At 38.9% G+C, this 26583-nt stretch overlaps 1 protein-coding gene and 1 pseudogene across 1 annotated transcript in view; both read right to left on the bottom strand.

Moving 5' to 3' along the window:
- The window catches only part of Svep1 (sushi, von Willebrand factor type A, EGF and pentraxin domain containing 1), a 179026-nt gene that overhangs the window by 90063 nt on the left and 62380 nt on the right, over positions 1–26583 (bottom strand). The window contains exons 6-9 of the mRNA XM_027403038.2: positions 21412–21591; positions 14027–14221; positions 11795–11913; positions 658–787 (exon numbers count right to left, since the gene is read on the bottom strand). Of these exons, the coding sequence (XP_027258839.1) occupies positions 658–787; positions 11795–11913; positions 14027–14221; positions 21412–21591 (624 nt within the window). The remainder of the gene's footprint in view (positions 1–657; positions 788–11794; positions 11914–14026; positions 14222–21411; positions 21592–26583) is intronic.
- LOC100756166 lies at positions 18337–18918 on the bottom strand (annotated as a pseudogene).

The raw sequence follows: 26583 nt of genomic DNA, 5'->3' as shown, positions 1-26583 counted from the left end.
AGGATGAGTGGTCAAACCTGGCTGGAGGCACAGGCTGTGACCTTCACGTTTGATGACCTTACTGAGCATTAGAATCCACACTGAAGGTTGGCATGCTGGTGAGTTTTAACTGTCAACTTGACACAACCTAGACTCATCTGAGAAAGGGGTCATGTTGAGGGACCATGTTGATCTGCGGGCATGCCTGTGTGAGACTGCTCTGGGCATTGAGATGGAAAGATTCACTCTAACTATAGGTGGTATCATCCCCTGGATAGGGGTTGTGAGCTGTGTAAGCATGAAGAAAGCTAGCTGAGCATAAGCAAGTGAGCAGGCAGCAAAGGTGCATTTGATATTTCTGCTCTTGACTCAGATGTGAGGAGACTAGCTGCTTTGAGTTCCTGCCTTGACTTCCTCTCAGTTGTCAACTGTAAGCTGGAATTATACTCCAAACAAGTCCTTGCCTTTTCTAAATTGCTTTGAATCAGGGTTTTTTTTTATCACAACAACAGGAGTGTGCCTGGAAGAGATGGCTTTAAGGTAGGATGGGAAGCCATGTTTTAAAGTACTGATTGAATGTGGTTTCAATTTCTGGATGAAGAACCTGGGCAGAGGACACTCATATATACAAAGGAATTGTTTTTGTAACCCTCCCCCCACAATTTGGAGAAGACTTACCAATAACCTTAATGTAGAAAGTGCAGCTGGCTTGGTTACTGGATGAGTCAGTTGCTGTGTAGGTGATAGCTGCTTCTCCAATTGGGAAGAGGTAAGGTGGGGTAAAGGCTGGATGGACATGGACTGACACCTTACAGAGACAAACAAATATTTGATAATGTCAGCAGTGCATTGCTCGTCTTTTGATTTGTATATTATCAGCATAGGAATAAGAAGATACAGTATTTCATAGAGAAAAAAGGAGGATGAAGCACACACATCCCTGGGGAGTATTTTTCACACCACTATTTTCACCCTTTATAGGGGTGGAATACATATTGTTCCTTATGTTTTAAGCACAATGCAATAGAACACTTTTGTACTCTTGAGTGATCTTCAGAACTTAAGAAGACTTTTACATGTCCCATTCATGTTCATACAAAATATAATTTCTTTCAGGAAAGTATGTTGAAGAACTTTTAATTTGGTTCCAAATTTTACTCTTATAAACAGTTTTATACACCAATTTAAATATATTTTTGCTATTTCCTTACAATATCTCTTCGTGCATAGACCTGACCTCAGACTATCAATATTTTATTGATGGGTAATAAAACATTTCTTCCTAAAAGTATGATAACAACTTGCATTCCCATTGTCTGGGATATGATATCAGTGTCAGTGTTCTCAGGTCTGTATTAAATATCTTCAACCTTGCTAAGTGAAAAGTATTGTGCAGGCCCTTATTTTAGGTTTTTTTTTTTTTTATTTTAGGGTATCTGTGTGATTCTGTGGATCCAAACCGGGGTTTCATACAGGCTAGGCAAAGCCTTCTAACATTGTTCTACATCCCAGTGCAAGTTTCTTAGTCTTCAGCAAAGATTACGTTCTCATGTTTACATTCTTCATTCACTGGAAAATTGCGATGTAATAAAAATTATATTAGCATGTTATATAACAATCATTATAACCGTTGACAGGTTTAAAGAATTTTTTGAATTTGATATTCATTGTTAGGTTAAGAAGTTAAATGATATATGAGTAAAATACTTATATAGTAAAATATATTTCTTTTCCATTTTATTTTTTTAAAAAATATTTCAAATAAGCCTTCCGGTTCCACCGACTTGATCCATAACGAGGAGAGTGACCCTCTGCTCTTACCCAACTCCCGTCCAAAGCCCCATACACCCTGATCTCTCTGTTCCTGTGCCCTCTTGGAGTAGACCTTCCCAGGCAGGGAGGAACTCCCTGAGTCTGGAAACACCCCACTCTTCCTTCCCGTTCCACCGACCTGACCCCTACGGAGATCTAACTCCTTCAGAGTGAGGAGACTACCAGGAGAGGCAAGACAATCCAAAGCTGCGGACATTGAATCCCTGGCCCCCACACACCACTGGGTAACAAGAGGAGATAGAGAGACTCCACCTGCACCCACTGGAAGAAGATGGGAAGAAGACAGAATAAGAACCCACTCAACAACAGAAAGACCAATATGACACCACCAGAATCTAAGGACTCCACACCAGCAAGATCTGAAAAGCCCAACACAGAGCATGAAGGAGAGATGGACCTCAAAAATTATCTCGGCAAGATGATAGAGACCTTTAAAGAGGAAACAAGAAAATCCCTCAAAGAAATAGAAGAAAAAGCAAGAAAAAAATTACACAAAATAGAGGAAAAGACAAACCAAAAAATTCAAGAAATAAACAAATCTCTTAAAGAATCTAAAGAAACCCAAGAAAAAACAACCAAACAAGTGAAGGAAGCTCTTGAAACAGTTCAAACCATGAAAGCTGAAATAGACACGATAAAGAAAACACAAAATGAGGCGATGCTGGAAATGGAAAGGCTGGAAAACGATCAGGAACTAAAGATGTGAGTATAACTAATAGAATTCAAGAGATGGAAGAGAGAATCTCAGTTATTGAAGACTCGCTAGATGATATACATTCACCAACCAAAGAAAACCTCAAGTCCAACAAATCCCTAACACAAAATATCCAGGAAATATGGGACACTGTGAAAAGATCAAACCTAAGAATAATAGGTATAGAAGAAGGTGAAGAAACACTGCTCAAAGGTACAGAAAACATATTCAACAAAATCATAGAAGAAAACTTCCCCAACCTACAGAAGGATATGCCTATGAAAGTACAAGAAGCTTACAGAACACCAAACAGACTGGACCACAAAAAGAAGTCCCCCTGACACATAATAATCAAAACACCAAATCTACAGAATAAAGAGAAAATATTAAGAGCAGCAAAGGAAAAAGGCCAAGTAACATATAAAGGCAAACCAATCAGAATCACACCCAACTTCTCAATGGAAACTCTGAAAGCCAGAAGGTCTTGGATAGATACCTACAAGCACTAAGGGAGCATGGATGTCAACCCAGACTACTGTACCCAGCAAAACTTTCAATCACTATAGATGGAGAAAACAAGATATTCCATGACAAAAACAGATTTAAACAATACATATAAACAAATCCAGCACTACAGAAGGTTCTGGAAGGAAAACTCCAACCCAATGAACATAACTACACTCACAAAAACACAGGCAATAGATAATCTAATTTTACCAAACACAAAAAGAAACAGGAGGGCAAATCTACACACAATGACACCACCAATAATAAATCCAAAACAAACAAGAACCAACAAACAATGGACATTAATATCCCTAAATGTCAATGCTCTTAACTTACCCATGAAAAGATACAGGCTAACAGAATGGATATGAAGACAGAATCCATTCTTCTCCTGTTTACAAGAAACACACCTCAACTTCAAAGACAGGCGATACCTCAGAGTAAAAGGATGGGAAAAGATTTTCCAATCAAATGGGCCCAAGAAACAAGCTGGTATAGCAATCCTAATATCCAACAAATTAGATTTCAAACTAAAATCAATCAAAAGAGATGAAGAAGAGCATTTTATACTCATCACAGGAAAAGTCCATCAAGATGAACTCTCAATCCTGAACATCTATGCCCCAAATACTAAGGCACCCACATTTGTAAAAGAAAAATTACTAAAGCTCAAACCACACATAAAACCACACACACTTCTAGTAGGAGACTTCAACACTCCCCTTACACTACTAGACAGGACTACCAGACAGAAACTTAACAAAGAAACAAAGGATCTGACAGAAGTTATGACCCAACTGGGTTTAACAGATATCTATAGAACATTCCATCCAAACACAAAAGAATATACCTTCTTCTCAGAGCCACATGGAACCTTCTCTAAAATTGACCACATAGTTGGTAGCAAAGCAAACCTCCACAGGTACAAAAGAATTGAAATAATCCCCTGTTTCTTATCAGATCACCATGCATTAAAGCTAGAATTCAACAGCAATACGAATTGCAGAAAACCCTACATATTCATGGAAATTGAATAACACACAATTGCACCATTCCTGGGTTGAGGAAGAAATAAAAAAGAAATTAAAGACTTCCTAGAATTTAATGAGAATGTAGACACAACTTACCCAAACTTATGGGACATGCTGAAAGCAGTGCTAAGAGGAAAGTTCATGGCACTAAGTGCCCACATGAAGAAACTGGAGAAAAGTCACATTAGAGAATTGACAGAGCAACTGAAAGCTTTATAGCAAAAAGAAGCAAACTCACCAAGGAGGAGTAGACGCCAGGAAATAATCAACCGGAGGGCTGAAATCAATAAAGTAGAAACTAGGAAAACAGTACAAAGAATCAATGAAACAAAGAGTTGGTTCTTTGAGAAGATCAACAAGATAGACAAACCTCTAGCCAAACTAATCAAAAGGCAGAGAGAGAGCATGCTAACTAACAAAATCAGAAACGAAAAGGGGGATATAACAACTGACACCGAGGAAATCCAGAGAATCTTCAGGTCATACTTTGAAAATCTGTACTCCACAAAATTGGAAAATCTAAAGGAAATGTACAGTTTTCTGGATAGATATCACTTACCAAAATTAAACCAAGAACAGATAAGCAGTTTAAATCGACCTATAACCCCTAATGAAATAGAAGTAGTCATCAAAAGCCTCCCAACCAAAAAAAGCCAGGGCCAGATGGCTTCACTGCAGAATTATACCAGATATTCAAACAAGAGCTAATTCCAGTACTCCTCAAACTGTTCCGCACAATAAAAGCAGATGGGATATTGCCAAACTCTTTCTACGAGGCTACAATCACTTTGATACCCAAGCCACACAAAGATATGACTAAGAAAGAGAACTACAGACCAATATCCCTCATGAACATCAATGCTAAAATACTCAATAAAATATTGGCAAATTGAATCCAAGAACACATCAGAAAAATCATCCAGCATGGTCAAGTAGGCTTCATCCCAGGGATGCAAGGATGGTTCAAAATGGATTTTCATATGAAAATCCATCAATGTAATCCACCATATAAACGAACCAAAAAAGAAAAACCACATGATCATCTCACTAGATGCTGAAAAAGCCTTTGACAAAATCCAACATCCCTTCATGATAAAGATCTTGGAGAGAACAGGAATAACAGGAACATATCGAAACATGATAAACGCAATATACACCAAACCAATAGCCAACATCAAACTAAATGGAGAGAAACTCAAAGCTTTTCCTCCAAAATCAGGAACAAGACTAGGCTGTCAACTCTCTCCATATCTCTTCAATATTGTACTTGAAGTTCTAGCTACAGCAATAAGACAAGAAAAGGGGATCAAAGGGATACAAATTGGAAAGGAAGAAGTCAAACTTTCACTATTTGCAGATGACATGATAGTCTACATTAGTGACCCAAAAAACTCTACCAGGGAACTCCTACAGCTGATAAACACCTTCAGCAAGGTAGCAGGATACAAAATTAACTCAAAAAAATCAGTAGCCCTACTATATACAGATGATAAATCCAATGAGAAAGAAATCAGGAAACATTACCTTTCACAATATCCACAAGCAACATAAAATATCTTGGGGTAACACTAACTAAAAAAGTAAAAGACCTGTACAATAAGAACTTTGAGACTTTAAAGAAAGAAATTAAAGAAGATACCAAGAAAATGGAAAGATCTCCCATGCTCTTGGATAGGTAGAATCAACAATAGTAAAAATGGCAATCCTGCCAAAAGCAATCTACAGATTCAACACATTCCCCATCAAAATCCCAACACAGTTTTTCACAGACATTGAAATCAGTAGGTAGTTTCTTAAAAAAAAAAATGGGAATCAGTCTACCTCGAGATCCAGCCATTCCTCTCTTGGGTATATACCCAAATAGTGCATGTTCATACAACAAGGACATATGTTCAACCATGTTCATATCAGCAGTATTTGTAATAGCCAGAGCCTGGAAACAACCTAGATTCCCCTCAACTGAAGAATGGCTAGAGAAAATGTGGTACATTTATACAATGGAGTACTACTCAGAAGAAAAAAAAGCAATGGAATCTTGAAATTCACAGGCAAATTGATGGAACTAGAAGAAACCATCCTGAGTGAGGTAACCCATTCACAAAAAGACAAACATGTTATGTTCATATATGAATTTTACACATAGAGCAAAGGATTACCAGCCTATAATCCTCTTCACCAAAGAAACTAGGAAACATGAAGGACTCTAAGGGAAAAATGGACCCCAGGAATGGGAAGCAGCATAAACTCCTGAGCTAATTGGGAGCTTGAGGGTAGGGGAGAGGGAGTTGCCACAATAAGAGCAGAAGAGGATTAGAGGAGAGGAAATGTAGGAGCAGAAATATTGAGTCAGGGGAAGAATAGAGGAGAGAGAGCAGCATGAGAGATACCATATTAGAGGGAGCCACTATAGGTCTGAGAAGAGATCTGGAACTAGGGAGATCTCCAGAGACCTACAAGGATGACACATCTGACAATCCAGGCAATGGTGGAGAGGATAACCTAAAAGCCCTTCCCCTAAAATGAGATTGATGACTACTCTTTATGCCATCCTAGAGCCCTCATCCAGTGGCTGATGGAAGCAGAGACAGACATCCACAGATATATACTGAGCTGAAATCTGGAATTTAGTTGAAGAGAGGGGGGAATGAAGATCGAAGGGGTCTGTACCAGGTTGGAGAAACCCACAGGAACAGGTTGGCCTGAACAAGGGAGAGCACATTGACCCCAGATGCTGTCGGGGAGGCCATTACAAGACTGATCCAGACCCCTGAACATGGATGTCAATAAGGAGGCCTCTGCACTCCAGGGAGCCTCTGGTGATAGATTAGTATTTTTCCCTGGTGTAAGAAGGGACTTTGAGAGCCCATCCCATGTGAAGGGATACACTATAGCCCTGGGCACATGGGGAAGGGTCCAGGCCCAGCACAGGAAGATTTGGTGGACTTTGCAGAGCCCCTGTTGAGGGCCCTACCCTGCCTGGGGAGTGGAGGGTGGATGGGGTGGGGGTAGGGGGGTGGGGAGGAGGAATGGGGGTGAGGGGAGGGAGAGGGAGAAAGGACTTAATGTGAAACAAGCTTGTTTCCTAACTTGAACTAATAAAAAAATTAAAAAATATAAATTAGCTTCTACTCTGTTTAATTTTTGCTAACTGCAATAAATATTTATTGAGTATCATACAAAATATTTCAAATAAGCTTAGAGAGCTCTTTATGAACTGATTTGATAATCATTTGCATGTATTTGATGGTACATTTTAAAATTTTTAACAATTAAGAGACTCAGTTAACATTCAGGCATAGGTCTGGGAGGTGCTCATAAGAATGGTCCCTCCCATGGGAGTGAATGTCAGTTGAGGGCTAACTGCTAGAGACAGGAAATCATTGTCTTCAGTGCTATAGTCACTGATGAGTTGCCCGTGCTCCAATGGATCTCCCAAGACCCAGACCCACACAGGTGGGTGAGGGGAACTGATTAAACCCAGTAGGTCACAAAACAAAACAATGATTGCTGGGGAGAAAATACTACAATGGAGACAACTGCAAGTTGGGCAGGGACCTCTAGGAAGACAGATTTTGAGAGTGGCTAGTCAGGCTGGGATAGGCTTTCTGGTCACACAGCTGCCCCTGAGTTACTAAAGCTCAATAACTCATTCCCCAAGCTAAACAGGTAGAATGTTCCTCTGTTCTCTCATCAATGCTTTATTTGGGGGGTAATGATGTTAATGTTCACATCTTCCCAGAAAAAATCCAGCATATTCCTGAAAAAGAAAATAGAATGAGCAGAGGAAGAAAATACTAAAAAAATACAGAAGGAAACTGTGAGTTGAAGAAACTGAAGGTACGGCTGCAGATATTATGAAAAGGACTCTAGCTGTAGGAAGCAAAAGTCAGTAAAGAACAGTTAATACCTAATGCAATCTTAGACAAGATTTTGTGCATAGTGAAAAATCTCCACAAGACTCAGGGAGAAAGGGTTCATCTAGAAGTGGGGGCATATCACCTCCTACAGAATTCTCTTTATTGTTTAATGCTAGTCTCGAATAAGAGAGATATTGGACATGTGGAAGTTCTATGAGCCTACTGCACCCCCCCTCCCACTTTTGTGAAGAAAAGAATTTTAAACTCACCAAACAAAAGATGACTCTTAATCCTTCACAGTAAGGAAAAATCCTGGTCCCCTGCTATTAAAGGACTGTCTGCAACCCGCCCCCCCCCCAACCTTCCAACTGTGGACTTAGTCTAAAAAGTCTCATAACTGTGGCTCTGAAACAAACATTAAGAGTTATAATTTTGGGAAGGGAATATACATAATGAATAACTGATAATTAACCAATAATAAATTGGAATAAGAATTGCACATTATGCCAAAAAAACCCCACCCCAAATGGCAAGAAGATCAACTAATAAATCTGATTATTTTGCTTTGGGAGAGACTCAACCAGTAATTTTATTCTTTTTCCCTACTGACAATTAAATAATTGTGGGTTTTTACATATTTTAAAATGTTATTTAAAAGACTGTATATTTCTTTTGTATATGGGGATTATAGGGTCCAAATAATGCCATTTTCTAAAAGAGAGGCCCCATGGGCAGACAAATTGGCAGGAAGTTGATACTCAAGTTGCCAAATAGGTCCATGGCCCAGCACTCCCATCAGCTCACAGGAGCAGAGAGATGCTGTGGAAACAGAAGTGCTCACTGGGGTAGAGTTCTGAAAACTTCTGTTTTTTCTATAGGGAGAGTGTATGCCTCAAATGAAGTTCTGCTTGACAATCCCACAGTATGATGGCCCATACGAGGGTGAAATCAAGGTGTCAGTAGAGCTGACTCTGCCTCTTTGCTTTTCTAGCACAAAGGCTTCCAGAATGGACTTCCAGAATGCACCCCTCCTCCAGCTTCTAAATGCACCCCTCCTCCATCGATGCTGACAGAGCCCTTATCACTCTTCTAGCTCCTCTTCCACCAGAACAGCTGTTCCAAGCCAGAGCTGGGACTGGTGCTCCTTTCTTAAGGGATGTGTTATCCAAGCAGGGCTCACCTAGACAATAAAAAGTAGTCTTCCTACCTCGAAATCTGTTGTCTAATAGTGCCTGGAGAATCCCTTTGCTGAATAATGAAACATTCACTGGTGGTGGATGACAATGATATTGTTGGGGTAGCCATGATTCTGCAGATTGTACCAGCTCTGAGTCTAGGCAAGCCCAAGTACAGGTGGGGGTGTAGAATAAATAAAAGAGCAGCAGAGGAGCTGGTGTTCCAATCCCTTGGGTCAGTTCTGGACAACAGCAGGATAAACCTTTGAAGTGCATATAATATTCAAATTTTTATTTATACAACTAGATTCTTCCTTTTAATCCTTGAAAGTGGATTTTAATTACAGAAAGAAGTTTTTTTTTTAGATCCCAAAGTAAACAAGCCTGTGACTGGGGGAAAACAGTTATTTTCTATTGGTATCTCTCCCAGTTGAGTTTGTTCAAGTGGAGTCATACAATTACAGTTTTGATCACATTATATCTGTAATTTATCTTCCTATTTTCCCACCAATAAACCTCCCCTTTAAAAATTGTCCTCAGGAATGATCAAGGCAACATATAGGTCCTCACAGTAGCCTCATTTGTTCTTTCTTCTACCTGCCTTGAGTTCATGTCTTGTTATGCATTGTTACTGTAAGTTCTTCTGGAATTGCCTTGCCTCCCTCTCTTTTTACTTTTCTCTATTGCATCAGAAAAGTCACCTCACCTGCTCCCTTAAGTCTGCTCCACAAAAACCTACTGGTTCTGAAGATATTAACACATACCTGTGTGGAGTAATCTTGCTATAATGAATGATCACCAATCTCAAACCAGCCCTGAACACTGTCTAATAATGCTGCTGTATCTCTCTGGTTCATACTCTCCTCCTCTCTCTCCTCAGACTTATAGACCCCCCCCTCTCTCTCTGGCAGACTCCTCCTACTGTGCTTCGAGTCACAAACAATAGCTTTTCCTTGTATATCCAACTTCTTCCACAAATGGGTCCTTCTTTTAGGCACATTTGAGTTCTTATCCATTGTGGTAGGCCCAATAACAGTCCCTGAGAAACATCTACATCCCCTCTGGAACTTGTGACTGTTACTTTACATGGAAAAGACATTTAGGAGAATGAATTAAGAATCATAAAATCAGAAGGTTATCCTGATTCATCCAGACAGGCTAAATGCAATCATGTCACTTTGGTGTCATCAGACAGTCTGTATGATGGCAATGTTGAGACTAAATGTCCACAGTGCCATCTTACTACTGATGAGCCTCATTTAGTGGCAGGAGGCTTTTCTTTGATGCACTGTCTGAATTTCTGAAAACAAAGCATTGAGATAACAAGCCACAGATTCCTAGGCAAGATATTTGGTCTTCTGTGCCTACGGGCAGCACATGATCCTATGAACCAGGGCAGATACTGCTTTTGTGCAATATCCTACTTCCCTGGATCCACTTTCTCCTACATACAGGGCTTTTCTAAAAGGACCACATATTCTTGGATGTGTGCTAACACGGGAAATTCTTCATATTCTTCCAGCTTTTGTCATAGGAGTTTAACTCTCTGACAGGGCGACAATGACTGGGTTGGGAGTCAAGAGTCAGACACTGGAAGTGAATTGCACTCAACTGCAGGAGTTGCTTATAAGAATAAGAGAAGTTATAGAGAAAAACTATAGCATTGAAGGCATCATCTTTTACTCTCTTGGCAACAGGGAATGAAAGACAATGATGTATTGGCACAGCCTTTGAGACCCTGACCAAGAGCAGTCAGGGTTGGGGAAATGAAGATATGCTTCCTGCTTCCTGTTGATGCTGGCTGGACTGACTTTTCTCAGAGAGTAATAGATACATGATTTCTGCATCTGTATACACATAGATGCTGCGCTTACTGCAATGACTCATCAGATCCTAAAATACATCCCTTTCTGCTTGATATTGGTGAAGATGGCACGTATTTGCATTTCTAATAGAAAGTAGTCACAGTGTGCCCTAGGACACCTCCTTACATTTAGTCCTAGAGGTCAGAATTTTAAAACTACTTTGAATGTAAATATATTCAACACAATTATTAGAACAATTATTATTTGTTTTGCTTCCCACTCCCAATATATTCTGCCTGGAAGAGCTTACACTTATTTACATGCAGCTGTGAAAGCAAAATGCTGTTTACTGATATCTGCCTACATCTGGACACAGTGTATCTGTAACAGGAAACTGCATCCCTAATTCCTAAATGACGCTCTTCCCTAGCATCTAATGATTATCTGTAGCCAGTGAGCATACATTTAAGGTTAAAATACTGAGTAAGGCTGGGTTTAGGAACACTCAGTAAGAAATGCTGACAACTCATCCTTCAGCTTGGCCAATATGCTATCTTTTGGGGTCCATCATTTAAAAGATGCTCATGACTAGGAATCAAGTTTCATATCACTCTTTTCTTAGATTTTTCAGAACTACCCAAGGAGTGAAGAATCATTGATGACGGTTCTTAATGGAAAGAACAATATGACAGACTCATGGAATGAAAAGATTTTGTCCAATTTGTGGTTGATATTTCTATTAGAAGAGAACTCAACACTGGTTGTTCTCTCAGGTGAGGAACTATTTCGAGTGAAATAGAGAGACAATACTGTACAGCATTAGGGTATAGTAAAATTTCCACATCACACACGTGCGTGTGTAGTTTATTTAGAATCCATTCAGATGGGATGAAGGTATTTACACCAACCTTACCTTTTCACCAGAGTTGTCTTTAGCTGTTGGGATTTGCCAGGTGATGTTAGCAGAGTCTTGTTGTTCCCCAGTCTTAGCTTCGATGTCATTTGGACAGATGATTTTCGGAGCCTCCACATCTGATCCCCCCAAAAAACACAACTCAATTAAACCCCCTGACATGTACTTCTAGGTTATTTTAAAAAATGTGTTAAAAATCTGGTTATATCAATATTTATAATTTTAATATGGTGATTACCAATTGATTAGGATGACACAACTACTTTGCATAGTTTATCTTGTGTGGCTTAGGAGCCCCTTCCTGAGCTGGCCCTGCCATGTAGCCAACATTCACATTCCACTGTAGGGAAGATTGCTGTTGACCCATGGAACTCTGCAGTCTGTCCTGTACTTGGGCCTTTGTCTCAATTGTCTCTTCATCTGTCTTAATGCTCCCACCCATACCTCAAGAGCAGCTGCAGGTCCATTCATCCTAAGTTCAAAAGCTGCCCCTTGCTCTGAGGAACCACTTGGCATGCTCACTCTCTGAGTCCTAGTAGTCTTTGTTTTTTCCCATGCAGAAATCTCAGCATGCCATTGTGAAACAGAAGTTTCTCCCATTTTCTTGGAGGAAAAGAGTATTCCTCACCCTGCTGTTTTATTTAGTGCCTGGCTGTAGGGGAACCTGTAGCCATGCCTGCTTAGGGGCTGGCTACAGGTCTGCCTGACAACGCCTCCTCGGTCTGTAGCCAGCCCCTAAGCAGGCATGGCTACACCTGGTATACAGTAGGAACTTGGTCAATATTTTGTCTTTTTAATGAAACAGAAATAAATGGAAGAAAGTCAAAGCTGACTGGGACAGAAACTACACTTGAAAATGGGGCCATCAATCAGAATTAATTAACAGTCCTAGATTATACTATCAAACAAACAGCAAATAAATCTAATGATACTTTTTATAGTGGAAAAACTTTACATACTACGAATGCTGAATTAAGCCAGATAAGGTTATTCATATCAAATTGTAGTGACTTGAAGTCAAATTCTTGTTATGAATTCTTGTTAGAATACATCTTTAATTGTTAAATGATGTTAAATGAGGCCTGCTAAATTCCCCATATAGATATATCCGAATCTTCTATATTTTGTCTAATTTTATTGCATTGTTGGAATTTTATTCAATTTACATTTTCCCCTATGAAGATACACAGTTGCATACTGATATTCTGAAAACAGTTCTATTACAGTTTTCATTCATAGTAATAGTTTGGCTATTGGATTTGAAATTTATTTATATTTGTTTTCTCCCTGTCTCCAGAGGCAAGGTAGCTTTTCTTTCTGTAATGTGAATTGGACTCATGTTCATTGGAACAGTTTCTCCTTTTCTGGAAATTTAAGTTTCCCTCATTGACTCTGCAACTTAGACATTTCCCTCAGAGGAAGCTTGTTAGCCCAGTGCTCAGGGGCTATCTGGTGCTAAAGATCCAGACCTTCCAGGGAAACTTTTCTACAGTAGGAAGGATGGAGAGAAAAATTCACCCTCTTTCCCCTCAGCTTCCGCCTCTCATCATGACATAGGTGTTTCGATCCTTAATCTCGTTCACATCTCTTGACTGCAGTCTCTTTGGGTCAATCAGTTGAGATATCCATTATTTATTACTTATTCCAAAGGCTTCTCGGTTTAATACTTCAAATTAGTGATATCTCAACAATATCCACTCCAGTTCTTATTTTATACTTTCCCTTTATCTTCTGGAGGACACACACACACACACACACACACACACACACACACACACACACACACTTTATTTTGGAGGATTCTATTTCAACCCTAGTTTTACTTGTTAGGACTCTTTCCTGTTGTTAACACTGTTTTTCACCCTGGGTTGCCCTTGCTGTGGGGTAAATGATAATGTAATCAGATGCAGGCTTCAAAGAGCTCGTGGCTCTTTATTCCTGTTCAGGCTCGTCTACCTCATATGCATCAGACATTCTTTATCGATTTCCATCTCCCAATGAGAACTCTCAGCTGATTCCAGCATCATTTTCGTTTTCCCATTTCTTCTGTCATTCTCTCCCAACTGGATTTTTATAAATTCTCTCTTTTTTTTTTTTTTTTTTGCACCAGAAATTTTCCTAGTTCATACATGGTTTTTACCTGCCATTTTACCAGGAGGAGCATCCCTTCCCAGCACTCATATGCCATTATCTAGGAATTTGGTTTTTCTCTTGCCCCATGCAGGCACCTACCTTTGCACACAGCTGTCTGAACTTTGGCGCTCCACTTCCCGGATGTGGCACATCTCACTTCTCTGACCCCAGATAAGACGTATCCCTGGCGGCAGCTTAGCTGACAGGTCATCCCAGGCTTGGCTGGCTGCTTGCCACAGCTGGGTGGAGATATGAGGACACCCTTGGGCTTCTGGAAGGTGGCACAGTGGCGCTCTGTTTCAGAGAAATGACAGCATGTTATTTGCATTTCCACAAAATAGAAATGGCACAGAGTCCCTTTACCTCACCCCCAAATGTAACTGTGCTACCTTAGACTGACATAGCCCACCCCTAAATGATTGTGTGTAATAATGCATGTAAAATGTATTATAAAATGTGTGGAACTATCTCTTTGATTATCTCTTGTCTAATTTGTTTATGTTTTGTTTTCTTTGTGAGACAGAGCTTCATGTAGCCAGGGCTGGCCTAAAATTAGCCATGCAGCCAAGAATGACCTTGAACTTCTCATATTTCTGTTTTTACCTTCTGAGCATTAGGATTGAAGGCATGAACTGTAATACCTGGCTTCATGTGGGACCAAGTTTATCAGGTGTCCTACAGGGTAGGCAACCATTCTACCAACTGAGACCATCTTTTGTTATCTTGCAATTGTATCAAAACCCTGAAATTCTCAGGTATTTTTCTGTTTGTGACTTTTATCATCTGTTTTAGGAAACTTTATTCACTGTTGATTATATGATTTATGCATTTGAAGAATAAATTGTACTCCATCTTTCATGCATTCAGTGGTATATTCAGCAACTGATTTTATTTTATCAGCTTTTGTGTTCTGTTTTTTTAAAATTTATTCTTTGTACCTTTTACAACATATCTCTCAATCCTACCCATCTCCCCACTCCATAAAACAAAATAAAATTTAAGAAAGAAAAGGGGAAAAAAAGAAAGGGGAAATCTCCTCATGAAAGCTGAAGTGTGACACAGCAAGTCACACAGCAAACGCCTTTATCCTTACATTTTTACATGCAGGCTTTTATGGCAAAGAATCATTGGTCCGGTTCCAGGCCACTGGTCTCTGCTACATAATCAACTATTGACACTGGACCCTCTCCGGGACTCTTCCGGGAAATCCTGTAGCTTCCTCTTGTCATGGAGATCCTGCAACTCTGGATCTATTGACAACCTAATCCTCCACTCCTGTGCTCCAACAGATCACAGATGGAGTGGATGTTGGGGTGGGCCAACACATAGCCCTAATTCTGGGCCTGGGTAGTTGCAGGGTTGGTCAGACCCCCAGCTCTCCTCTGTCTTCACTACCACTGTGAGTTCTCCAGCATTGCCCTGGCTAGCTCACCCCCTTGTAGTGATGAGCAAGGGGTGGGGCCAGTACTCTGGCTTTCATGTCCTCAGGGTTGGTTCTCCTACACCTATACCTTCAGGGCCAGTTCTACTGTGTTGCTCAGGTGAGGTATAGGGGCCACTCTCCTAAGTGCTGCAGCTGATGAGTGGCAGGAAGAGCTCTCCTGTGCTATGACCTCATGGCCTGCCTCAGGTGCTGGTGGAGGGCTGGTATCGCTCCAGCAGCCATGTCACCATGCCACCACACAACAGATGAGTAATGGGGACATCTCTGCCATGTTCATAACACTAGGGCTGGCTCACCCACACCTCTGCCAACAGAGGGTTCTGTGTTTAAGTAAGTATATTTTAGAAAACTCTTTACCTCTGCAGACAACTGTGTTATAACTGGGGCCTTGACCCTTCATACTGTCTTTGACCCTTCTTAATATCTTTGGCACAAACAAAAAAAGCAGGTAGATTAAGTAAACTGTAGATAGAAGTGGTAAATCCAGGCTAGGACTTAATGTGTAAATGTATGTATATATGCATGTATGCATGCATGTATGTATTAATTTATTATAGTAGAAATTCTAGGATACCATTGGTTACAGCTTTTGTCCTCCTTTTCACGTAGTAAAAGTCAGCATTTATTCAATGTCTACTATGGCAGGGCCTTGCTGTCAATACTGGCACATGTTGACTCATTTAATTCCATACAGGAAGAAGTATTGCTTTTCTTGATTACAAACAAAAGAACTGTACATACATGAAATTTGTCAGTAATTTCCCTGTCACCCAGCAGGTAGTGGGCAGAACACTCATGCCCCTGGACATTTTACCACCATGTCCTCCTTGACTTGAATTCTCTCAATTCATCTTCCCTAAGGAGCTAGTTTATCTCTACATTTGCACAGGGTAAGCATTGTGGGACTATAATGCTCTGGTTTGCTGTGAGCAGAAGAAAAATCACAGCTAAATTTGTGATTCAATTGTAATGAGTATTCAACGCACTTTTTTTTAAAGGATCAATCCTTCACAATGTAACAAAATTACCTTTGACTCTGAGAATTGTTGAAAATTTTTATCCTCTTTGTTATGCTTGTTCAAAGTACTTATGTGAATATGTATTTTAATTTTTATTCTAATATACCGATGTTTTTCTTAATATTTTAATACCTCTTGCTTTTATGCTCAATAAATTCTGAGGCTGTTTAGTGTTCACTTACATATGTTAAGTAGATTTTCTTCTGCTGTAGTGGTTTTATTTTTCTACTTCCTATTTTAAAATTTAAGAGAATTTATTTCAATGATTGACATGAATTAAGGACATGAAAAAATTCATTTCCCCTCAAGTAGTTAACAGATTTTCATGTGTGTTCTCTTACTGACCTGTGATGTTTCCTTAGTAATACCTGAACTGAGCTATAATGTCCTTGAGCTGTCTGCAGTCTTTGCATTATCTTAATCTTTGCAGTGCTAGTGTTTATTTTAAAATCAAGGTGACCAACTTTTCTTATTCCCGTTGCTCTTCTTTTTCAACATATCCTAGTGATTTTTGACTGTACAGTCTTCTAGAAAAACCTTGGCACCACTCTCTAACTTAAAAGTGGCGCCCGCCTTTAATTCCCCGCATTCGGGAGGCAGAGGCAGAGGCAGGTGGATCTCTGTGAGTTTGAGACAAGCTTGCTCTACAACAGCTAGTTCCAGAACAGCCTCTAAAGCCACAGAGAAACGTTGCCTTGAACCTCCTCCCTTCCCCAAAAAAGGGAGAACAAGAGGAAAATTCCATTTAGGTATGGAATGAGGCTACACTTCATGGATGCATATACATTTGGAGAAAAAATTTTGATAAAATCATATATATTCTTTTTTTATTTCCTTAAGTTTTTATTTTTTGAGATTACAGTTACATCACTTTCCACTTCCCTTTCCTCCCTCTAAACCCTTCAGTGCCCCCAAACTCCAACTCCTGCCATCTTTCAAATTCATGACCTCTTTTTCTTTGTTACATACAAACATTATGTGTGAGTTGTATGTATTCCTAAATACAACATGCTCAGTCCATATAGTTACTTGTGTGTATATATACTTTAAATATAGGCATGGCTAGGTTATATGATTAAACCCTGGAATCGGAAACATCTTTTTGAGCTTTAAAAGTTTATACAGTGTTAAGCCCATCTTTGCAGAAGTATCCTACACATTTTAGTGGATGCATAGAACACTGGAAGAATTTAGCTCTTAAAAGTATATATTTAAGATATAATCAATGTTCTTTTGTTAATGTGAACATTTTCACTCTTGAGACTAGAAACTTAAAATAGGTTTAAGTCTGTCTTGCAAGAGATATAATAAACTTTGAAGTGTCTAAAAATGAAATATGGCAGGCAAGCTATTATTTAATATTTAAATTCTACTTTGAATGATTCATAGCTAGGTGGTTTTTAACAAGTAGGAAAGCAATTGAGGACTGGCATGCCAGCAGAGGCAGATGGATCTGTGAATTTGAGGCCAGTATGGTGAATACAGTGAGACCCTGTCTTTAAAACAAAACAACTCCAAGGCACATGATAATCAGACCAAAATTATATCTTCCTTTGTAGGAGATTCAAATGACTGTTCCTATGTCATCTACCAGCAAACCTAGTACTTTTAACTGAATTTTCTTTGAGTCACATGTTCTATCCCAGTTTCTTTTTGAAATTCGAATCTTCTCCCCCATCTCTCTTTTTAGCAGCTGTGAATGTCCACTGTGGTCCTCACATTATCTGTGGTGGTTCCTTGAACCCGAGAGCCTTACATGTACTGAGCAGTCACAGTGGCATGGCGCTTGCAGCATGGTAACCCAAGGTGGGACATGATGAGTAAGTCAAGTGTAGAATTCAAATCTAAAAATATTTAGGCGTCTATAATACAGTGTCACATTATACATAATAAATAACTCAAGCTTTATGGAACACAGGGTACATATTCAGGAAATACAAAAGTGATCAACTTTCAACCTTTGTTTTATTTGTTAAAATAGCCATGTCCACATAAATGGAATGACTTTACTGTACTGTACTCATTGGCTCTGTCTTTTGCCATCTTCTGGCATCCAGGATCCCGGCTGAAAAGTTTTCCCAGTGCTGGTGGGAGCCACTGAGGTTTCTTCCTTTCCAAAGTGTGGAGCAGAGGCATGTCCTTTAATTTGAGTTGCAGCAGGTGCAGGCAAGAGTTCCTCACTGGTTTCTTTACTCAGTTTATCTTTCTCATAAAAAATATTTGCTTTTCATTTTAATTTCTTCTCTGTATTTTTCATTCTTTAGTATTTCCTCCATAGTAGGTGGAGTCTTTCTCGTCCTTCTAATCCATGCTTCCCGCTCTGTTGGGATGTCTCCTGCTTCATAGTCTAGCTCTTTTCTGTTTGCTGCTTCTACAATTCTTTTCTCTCGAATAGTCTGTCCTCTCCAGTTCTTATACTTGGGGATGTAGTTGTATTTGTTCCCCAGATGGGCTGTGCCAAAATGCTCCCTCACCTCCTTCGACAGAACGCTCCACACGGAGCTCAGCACACCCCACCACCAGCCCATGCCATGGCGCAGCTCAGGAATCATATATATTCTTAAGATGCCCCTTTTGCTTTTCAGAAGCATCTTCTAGTTTGTGTAATTCAAGTTTTACACATTTGTTTAATTTTTCTTACATGTTTCATGTAGATATTTTGGGAATTTTATTTGTTTTATCTTTTCAAACTGTGACTGAAATACCCCATCTAGTTCTTAAATTTGCTATATAACCAAGGATGACTTTGAAATTCTGATTCTTCTGCCTCTGCTTCCCAAGTTTTTAGGATATAGGTGAGTGCCTCAATGTTCATCTTTACAAGGTGAAGGGAGATGAACCCTGGACTCCGAATGCTAGGTAAGCACTCCAACTGAACTACACCCCCTGCACATTTAAACCAATCTTTTTTTATTTATTTGAATTAAAATCAAGATTGAATTACATGACAATCCAATTACTTCTCCCTCCCTTCCTCCTCTACCACCCCCCTCAACTAAAATCCTACCTCTCATATGTCCTTTCTTCTAATCTACACCTCAAAATTTCTGCTTCCTCATGACCTCTGCATCCTTCCTTTTCTTCCCTTCTTACTCTCGTAGCTTCCTCCCCCCTCTTCCCATGTTCTCAATTTTCTCAGGGGATGTAAACCAATCTTTTGAATGTGATTTTCACTATTTGTCCTAGTTCTCAGAATATAAATACAATCTGCTTACTTGCTGTTCTTATGGCAGAGATGAACTCTCACTATTTTAGGTAGATTAATTTTACTTTTTAGTAATTGACCAATCTCGATGAGACTGAATATCACTATCTCTAATTTTGTGATTCTTTATTAGGGCTGATACTGAAGAGTAATGGATGATCACATATTCTTCTCTTTTTCCAGTTTCTACAAAACTGTCTATTTTGTTTCTTCATGGTAGTTGCAGGTTTATGGTGGACTTTATTTTACATGAATGGATATTTTGTCTGCTGTTTCTATGTGCACATTTGCATGCCTTGTGCCTACAATGGCCAGAAGAGGGCTCTGATCCCCTGGAACTGGAATTACAGACTTGTCAGATTCCATATGGTGCTGGGATTTGAACTAGCATTACCTGAAGGGCCGTAAGTGCTCTTAGCCACTAAGCCACCTCTCCTTACAGTTCTATTGAAAATGTGTTTGAAATGACAATGACTAAATTTCTTCTTTTATACTAAGCAACCACACAAATTTTCCCATTTGCTGTAATGAAAGCAATGAGTTATATTGACAGATTTCCTAATTTTAATCTTATTGGATTTCTAGGATAAAATCTCCTTGTTTTGGTCGAACATTCTTTTGAATATAGATTGCTTTTATATTTGTTATTAGTGACACATGCACAATTAGTTTATAATTTCAGGGTTTTTATTAGTAGTAGTTACCAGGTTTGGAACAAAAAATAATAGATTGCTAATATGAATTAGATAGTTTTCTATACCAAATTACATGGTATGACAATTACTGTTTTTCAAAGTTTAATTTTTTCCTAGTTTGAAAAGTTTTTGTTTGTTGACCCTTCAGTCACTTTTGGAGGGATAGGTAATACTATTATAGTATTTTCCCATTTTTTATGAATAATATTCATCTGCATTTCTGGTTTCTTTTCTTAAAACACTTAAAAACTTGCATTTCCCCAGAAACCATGGGCAATATAAACAGTTTTTATTTATATGCCCAGGTTCACACTGCATCTCACTTTAAAGGTCGTCTTCCTGTGTGCTTTATTGCAACTTCTTAGGACCTCTCTATTTTTTGCATTTCTCTTACATTTAAAAATTCTATTTTATTACTTAATTTTAAAGAATTTCCATCATTACAATTCTACTGTATCTCATCTCCTTTATACTTCATTTCTGTTTCAACAACTATATCATTGCCAGTTTTGCATGGAATTTTTTTTATACCATTGAATTAAACATAAAGCTTTTAAAATTTTGAAAAGACATTAAAAATTTTCTGGTTCACAATTATGTCCTTTCAACAAGGTGAGGATAAATCATCTTCAACAAATAAAGTGATCAAAAGCATTTGCTTTAAAAAAACATTCAAGTTATCCTCTTTCAGGGTGTGTGTGTGTGTGTGTGTGTGTGTGTGTGTGTGTGTGTGTGTGTGTGTTTGTGTGTGTTTGTGTGTGTGTGTCTTGCCTGTTGGAGCTGTAAACCAGTGAATTCAAGGTCAGAGTCTTAACAATGGAGAGACTACTTCTCTCTTTGATAAGTGCAGTGTAGTTGGGGGATTATGCAGTTATGTTGAGTTGTGCTGGGAAGAGTGGTCATAGAGCAGGCATTTCAAGTTTTGCATCAGTCATGTCGGAAAAAAGGTGAAAGGGGCTAGAAGGATTAGAGTGACTCAGCAATGTATTTGACAATGTATCTACAGTACCACTGGTATGCACACACACGTGTTTATTCATATGTATCAGGAGCATGTGTTCAGTTACAGGTCCTTGCAGAATCCTGGACAAATCAAGTGCTCCTGTATTTGGGCCACTTACCCACACACCGAGGTTCTGCACCATCCCACTGGGCATTTCCTTGGCAGGTAAGCTTAGCATTCCCTTCTAATCTGTATCCTTCATTACAGGTGACCAAACACATGGTGTTGTAGGTCATTTCCACAGTGGAGCAGCTGATGTGGCCATGTTTGGGCTGACGGAGATGAGGGCATGTTCTCACTATAGAAAATGTCAAAAATTACATTTTACTAAATACAGACAAAAGTGGAAACTGTTACTTTAATAATAGCTTAGTGTTACAGACAAGACAATTAGTTGTTCTTAAAGTATGAATAGATAAATAACACACCCTCATAGAGCTGAATTTGAGTGGGACTTTGTAACCAATGGAGCACTTTTCTATCTTCCTTTCTTCTTTTCTTCCCAAAGAAAAACATTTGAGAGACTATGCCAGCGAACTCTTGCATATTTGCCAATAATATAGGAAAAGTGCCATGCATTAAGAGGACGATGTAGAAACACTAAAGAAACCCTAGTCTCTGGTGACAATGGAGTTCTTCCACCAACTTTGCATTTTCTATATCGTCTTCCTTTTAGACAAGAGAAAAACCTTAAACCTCAAGGTATTGCTAATTTGAACTTTGATACCAGGAGTCAAGTTTTTTCTATGCATTATCCATTCATTCTCTTTAACAATTCTCTAGGGAAAGATACTGAATAAAAAAACAAAGAAAAAGACCCTACAAAAGAGCTAAGTTCAGTTTGACTGCTGACAGTACTATGCAACACTGAAGGCCAGAAGACTACACAGCAATCCCAAAAGAACCTTCAGCACAATGTTTGGAAATCAAGACTATTGTGAGGACTCCGAGTGTACTTTTATGCATGAGTAAGTTTTTTTTAATAGCAAGAATATGAGTTTATTTATTTTAAACACTTTAAAAAATAGGAAGGAAGGCTCATGTGAAATATTCAAGCCCATATTCCACTGAAGTTATTGGCAGAATTTATTCTGTGGGAACTCATTCAAATTACATCAGTTGGCAGAGCATAAATATTAAGTGAATTAAATATAAATCTATATTTATAATATAGACCTGTTACTCCATGGAGAAAATAGAGAATTAAATGAGAGAATAAATATTAATCTGTATCCTTTGCTATCCTTGGGACAATTTGAACTGAAGTCAACTATTAATAAAATACTTATCAAAATACTCTGCCTCCACATAGGACTATCATTGCATGTGTCCATCAAGAATAATGTTATGCAAACTCCTTGGTTGTCTTAAAAGTAAGTGCTATAAATTCCTATGATGGAGATATATAAAATGGAAAATAATACCAGGCAATTGCTTTTAGCTTCAGTTAAAAAAATCTCAGAAAACAAGACAGAACTTTCTAAGGCTGAGATGAAATGGATTGTAACATCTCTCGAGGGTACTCATAGCACATTGGAGTTCATGTCACAGATGCAAACTGTATTGCTTCTCAGATGTTGGTCTTAATAAACTTTCATTGTTCCGTAGGGAAAACAAAGCAAACACAGTCTTTTGTTTCTTAAATATTTTATACTCTTCATTCAAGAGTGAGTATTTACCACCATTTTTCATAGACACACATTTAATTACTAGATTCAACTTATGATATTTTTGTTTTTCAATTTATATCTGTTTCAAAGAAATCTATATGTAGTTGATTAAGAAAACAGCAACTTACCCTAATCTGACCATGTTGCATTGTATACTTGTATGGAATTATTCTACTCCATGATGTACACAATTATTATAGATGGATTATACAGTACCTGATAATTTAGAAAAATGACTAAAATTGGAAAATAAACATAGGAAGCCAGCCTTGTCAAAGAGAACAATTGATTTTTATAGACAATGACAGATCTACAAATGTGCTGTGGGTTTCATCTTTGACAGTATAACATAAAACATGTAAAAGACGAAAAACTTAGGATCTAATTTCCACTAAATCACTCTTTCTTGACTCAATCTTAGATTTTTTTATAAAAACTATGATATAATTAAAATTATTCTCTGTCATTTAAGCTATATCTATAGCCTGCTTCTCCATACTACCCCTCCTCTCCCAGAAATGGAAGTCCCAGATACACCATTGTTTATGAGCTGCTACTAAAGCCACGCTTGTGCTCATGAAGCTGTTTATTGCTGCTGGTTTAAGGTATATTCTAAGTTTACAGACATAAAAATAGAAAAAAATACATTTTAGATTTGATGACATATAGTAGATGTTTTGTTGTACTGGATCGCAAATAAATCCATAAGGCACTGATAACATGGTAAAGAGAGGACCAAGTCTTCATTCAGGACAACTCTACTTAAAGGTGAGCTAGGTAGTGGCTTTGGTGCTGAAGTCAAGAGGTTTTAGGACAATCCATTGTTGTGGAATATTATTTTACTGGGCAAAGATGTTTTACATTTGTTTATGTCCCAGAGTATTACTTTAACCATGTAAAGGTGTGCTACATTTGTTTCACTTTGTCTGTCCAAGGCACCTGATTGGGCTAATAAAAAGCTGAACAGCCAATAGAGAGGCAGGAGAGGGTGGGCAGGGCTGCCAGGCAGAGAGAATAAGGTGGAGTTGAAATCTATGCTCCAGGGAGAAAAAGGAGGAAAGAATGGGGGAGAAAGAAAGGGAGATGCCTAGGTCCAGCCAGCCAGACACAGAAGAAGAAAGAAAAGTAGGACATAGAGAAAGAAAAAGGAAAAAGCCCAGAGGCAAATGTAAATGAAGAGAAACAGGCTAAGTTATTAGAGCTAGCAAGAAATGAGCATACCATAAGGTCCAGACAACTAATATTGTCTCCATATTACAATTTGGGAGATGGTTGGTGGCCCCAAAAGAAAAAGGCTCATATGACCCATAATATTCTCAAATATCCCCTCTTGTAATTAATGTTATAATGCCTGTATTAGAATATCAATTGAGTTACATAAAGGAGAACAAACATGCTTTTTATTTTAATGGGTGATCCCTTCAGGTCTCTGCTTATATGTTCATTGTTGTACAATGTGTGTTTATCACTGTGCATCACTGTCAAATTGAAATTTCAGTATAGAGGGGAGGAAAAAATACATTTTCTATTAAGTCTATATTAACAGTGCTTTATTAACAGTCGAGCAGTTAATCAACAATGCCGATGGCTAAGGTAGCTAGTATAACAGGTTGGTCAAGCTAGAAATATGTTGGTCAGAATCCCCATTGTAGTCTCGAGTGACTTACTCAGAAGAGAAGCCAATGCTTGCTTTGGGAGGAAGAAGTGTATCAGTGGTCACAGCAGTCAGATTCAGTGATGGACAAATGCAGGGAAACCCAGAACCTTCCAACATGTCCCTACTCGCTTTCACATCCTCACTGGTAACCCTGGTGACAATGGTGGCCTACATTCACTTCTGGCCGCAGAGCCACAGGGGCATAACTACACAGAGGACAAGGCTCTTAGACGCCCCAGAATGTGACTGGTGGTTTCTAACTCTGAAAGCTTGACAGGCCAGGGATCTCAGATTGAGTCATGAGGGATTCTCTGATGCTCTAACTTCTCTCTGGGCTTTCTATTTTCAGTTTCCTTCCAAAACTGTGTAGGATTTGACCTCCAAAACAAGGTCTTAACCCAATAACACACATGCCTCCCTGAGAGACCTTGGACAGCATAAGGGCTGGAATGATGGAAAACTGCAGCAAACACTCCAGGGCCACACCTCTCAGACTGAAGAGGTTGACAAGAAATGAGAGCTTTGCAGATGAAGATCAAAGGCATAATACAAGGCTTGCAAACCAACAGCTTTCAGAGAGGCACTATGTACTTTTACGGCTATTAGCATAGGACACAAGGTTTTATGTTTAGATTATGGAAGGCAGGGACAGTGGACTGTCCACTCAGCTTTTCTCCTTTGGAAAGATATTCATAGAAAGTTAACATGTTAGTCTTCTTCTCTGTCCATTATTTGGAGGAAAGAATAAACATTTCACACAGAACTGGTGACCTTGTTTAGGGACCTCAAGGAAAGTGTTTCAAATGTGGTCAGAACTATTACTTTAGTAAAGATGTGTGGGTTTTAGTGCTTGACAGAAAATGTCCCTCCTTTGCCTTCACACATCAACAGTGGCTTGAGACCAGAAATCAATATTCTAACTCTTTTCCCTCAGAATCCTAAATATATATCCTCCAGATATTTTGGACACCCAGCAAAGAGCCTCGGGCTAGTCGGAGCCTCATGGAGGTAAGCTGTTTGTAACTAGGAAGCCAACACTGTTTCATGTTTTTCTGGAGCATTCAGAAATGTCACTGAAATTATTTCCAGACACTGATATGTTTTTAATATTTTTTCTGGCATTTGCTAACTGATTCTGAACTAGATTTAAAGGTTTTGGTTATGCATATTTGTTTTCAAGATTTCACCTTGGGGTTGTATTCTTTGATCTTCGGTTACCATTATTCCTCAACTCCATTCACTCTCTGAACTCCTCATAAGAGAGGGACATTTCTAGAGTCTGCTCCTCTGTTACTGCATGTTTTCCAGAATTCTGTTGTCTTTGACATTATTCTCTGCTTTTAAAGGACTTTTTCAGGTTGTATTTTCCAGTTTATTAATTTGGCTTTTAAGTTTCTTTTTGCTGTGAGAATATTTTTGATTCTCCCTCCCACTCTAAGAATTCTCATCGCTCTTAGACTTCCTCCCGTTTTTTTGAATTCCAGTCTTACTTTATTGATGTGACTGCCTTTGAGACTGAACCATTCAAATTTCCACACTCCCCTGTCAGCCATTTTTTGTTCAACCTGCTGGCCATAGTTTGTCCTTAACTTTTGGTGGGCTACATGATAAAGATCTGATTGGCATCATTTCCTACTTACTATTGGGTTCAGTTTTAGTGGCTAACAAACCCAGACAGCAGATGTATGTGGAACTTTCAAATGCTCTTGGAATGCAAGTTAGTGAGCTTCCCCCATAGGTACAGAAGCACAGAGGTTCCCAGGAGACAGTGAAATTATGGAGTCTTGGAGAAGTCAAGTCCTCAGCAAAGGGTGTTGACAATGGACAGAGTAAGGCTGCCAGTTTCAGTAATGAACAAATCAATCCACCTAGATGTCCAAATAAGTCTGAACTTCAGAAAAATCAATTATTAATTTTTACATATTTCTATGTCCCAAATCCAGTACTCTAGACTGAGTAGCTT

Source organism: Cricetulus griseus, chromosome 2 (assembly GCF_003668045.3).
Source record: "Cricetulus griseus strain 17A/GY chromosome 2, alternate assembly CriGri-PICRH-1.0, whole genome shotgun sequence".
Lineage (NCBI taxonomy): Eukaryota > Metazoa > Chordata > Mammalia > Rodentia > Cricetidae > Cricetulus > Cricetulus griseus.
Note: the sequence above shows the minus strand (reverse complement) of the source record. Positions and strands in the feature narration are given on the sequence as shown.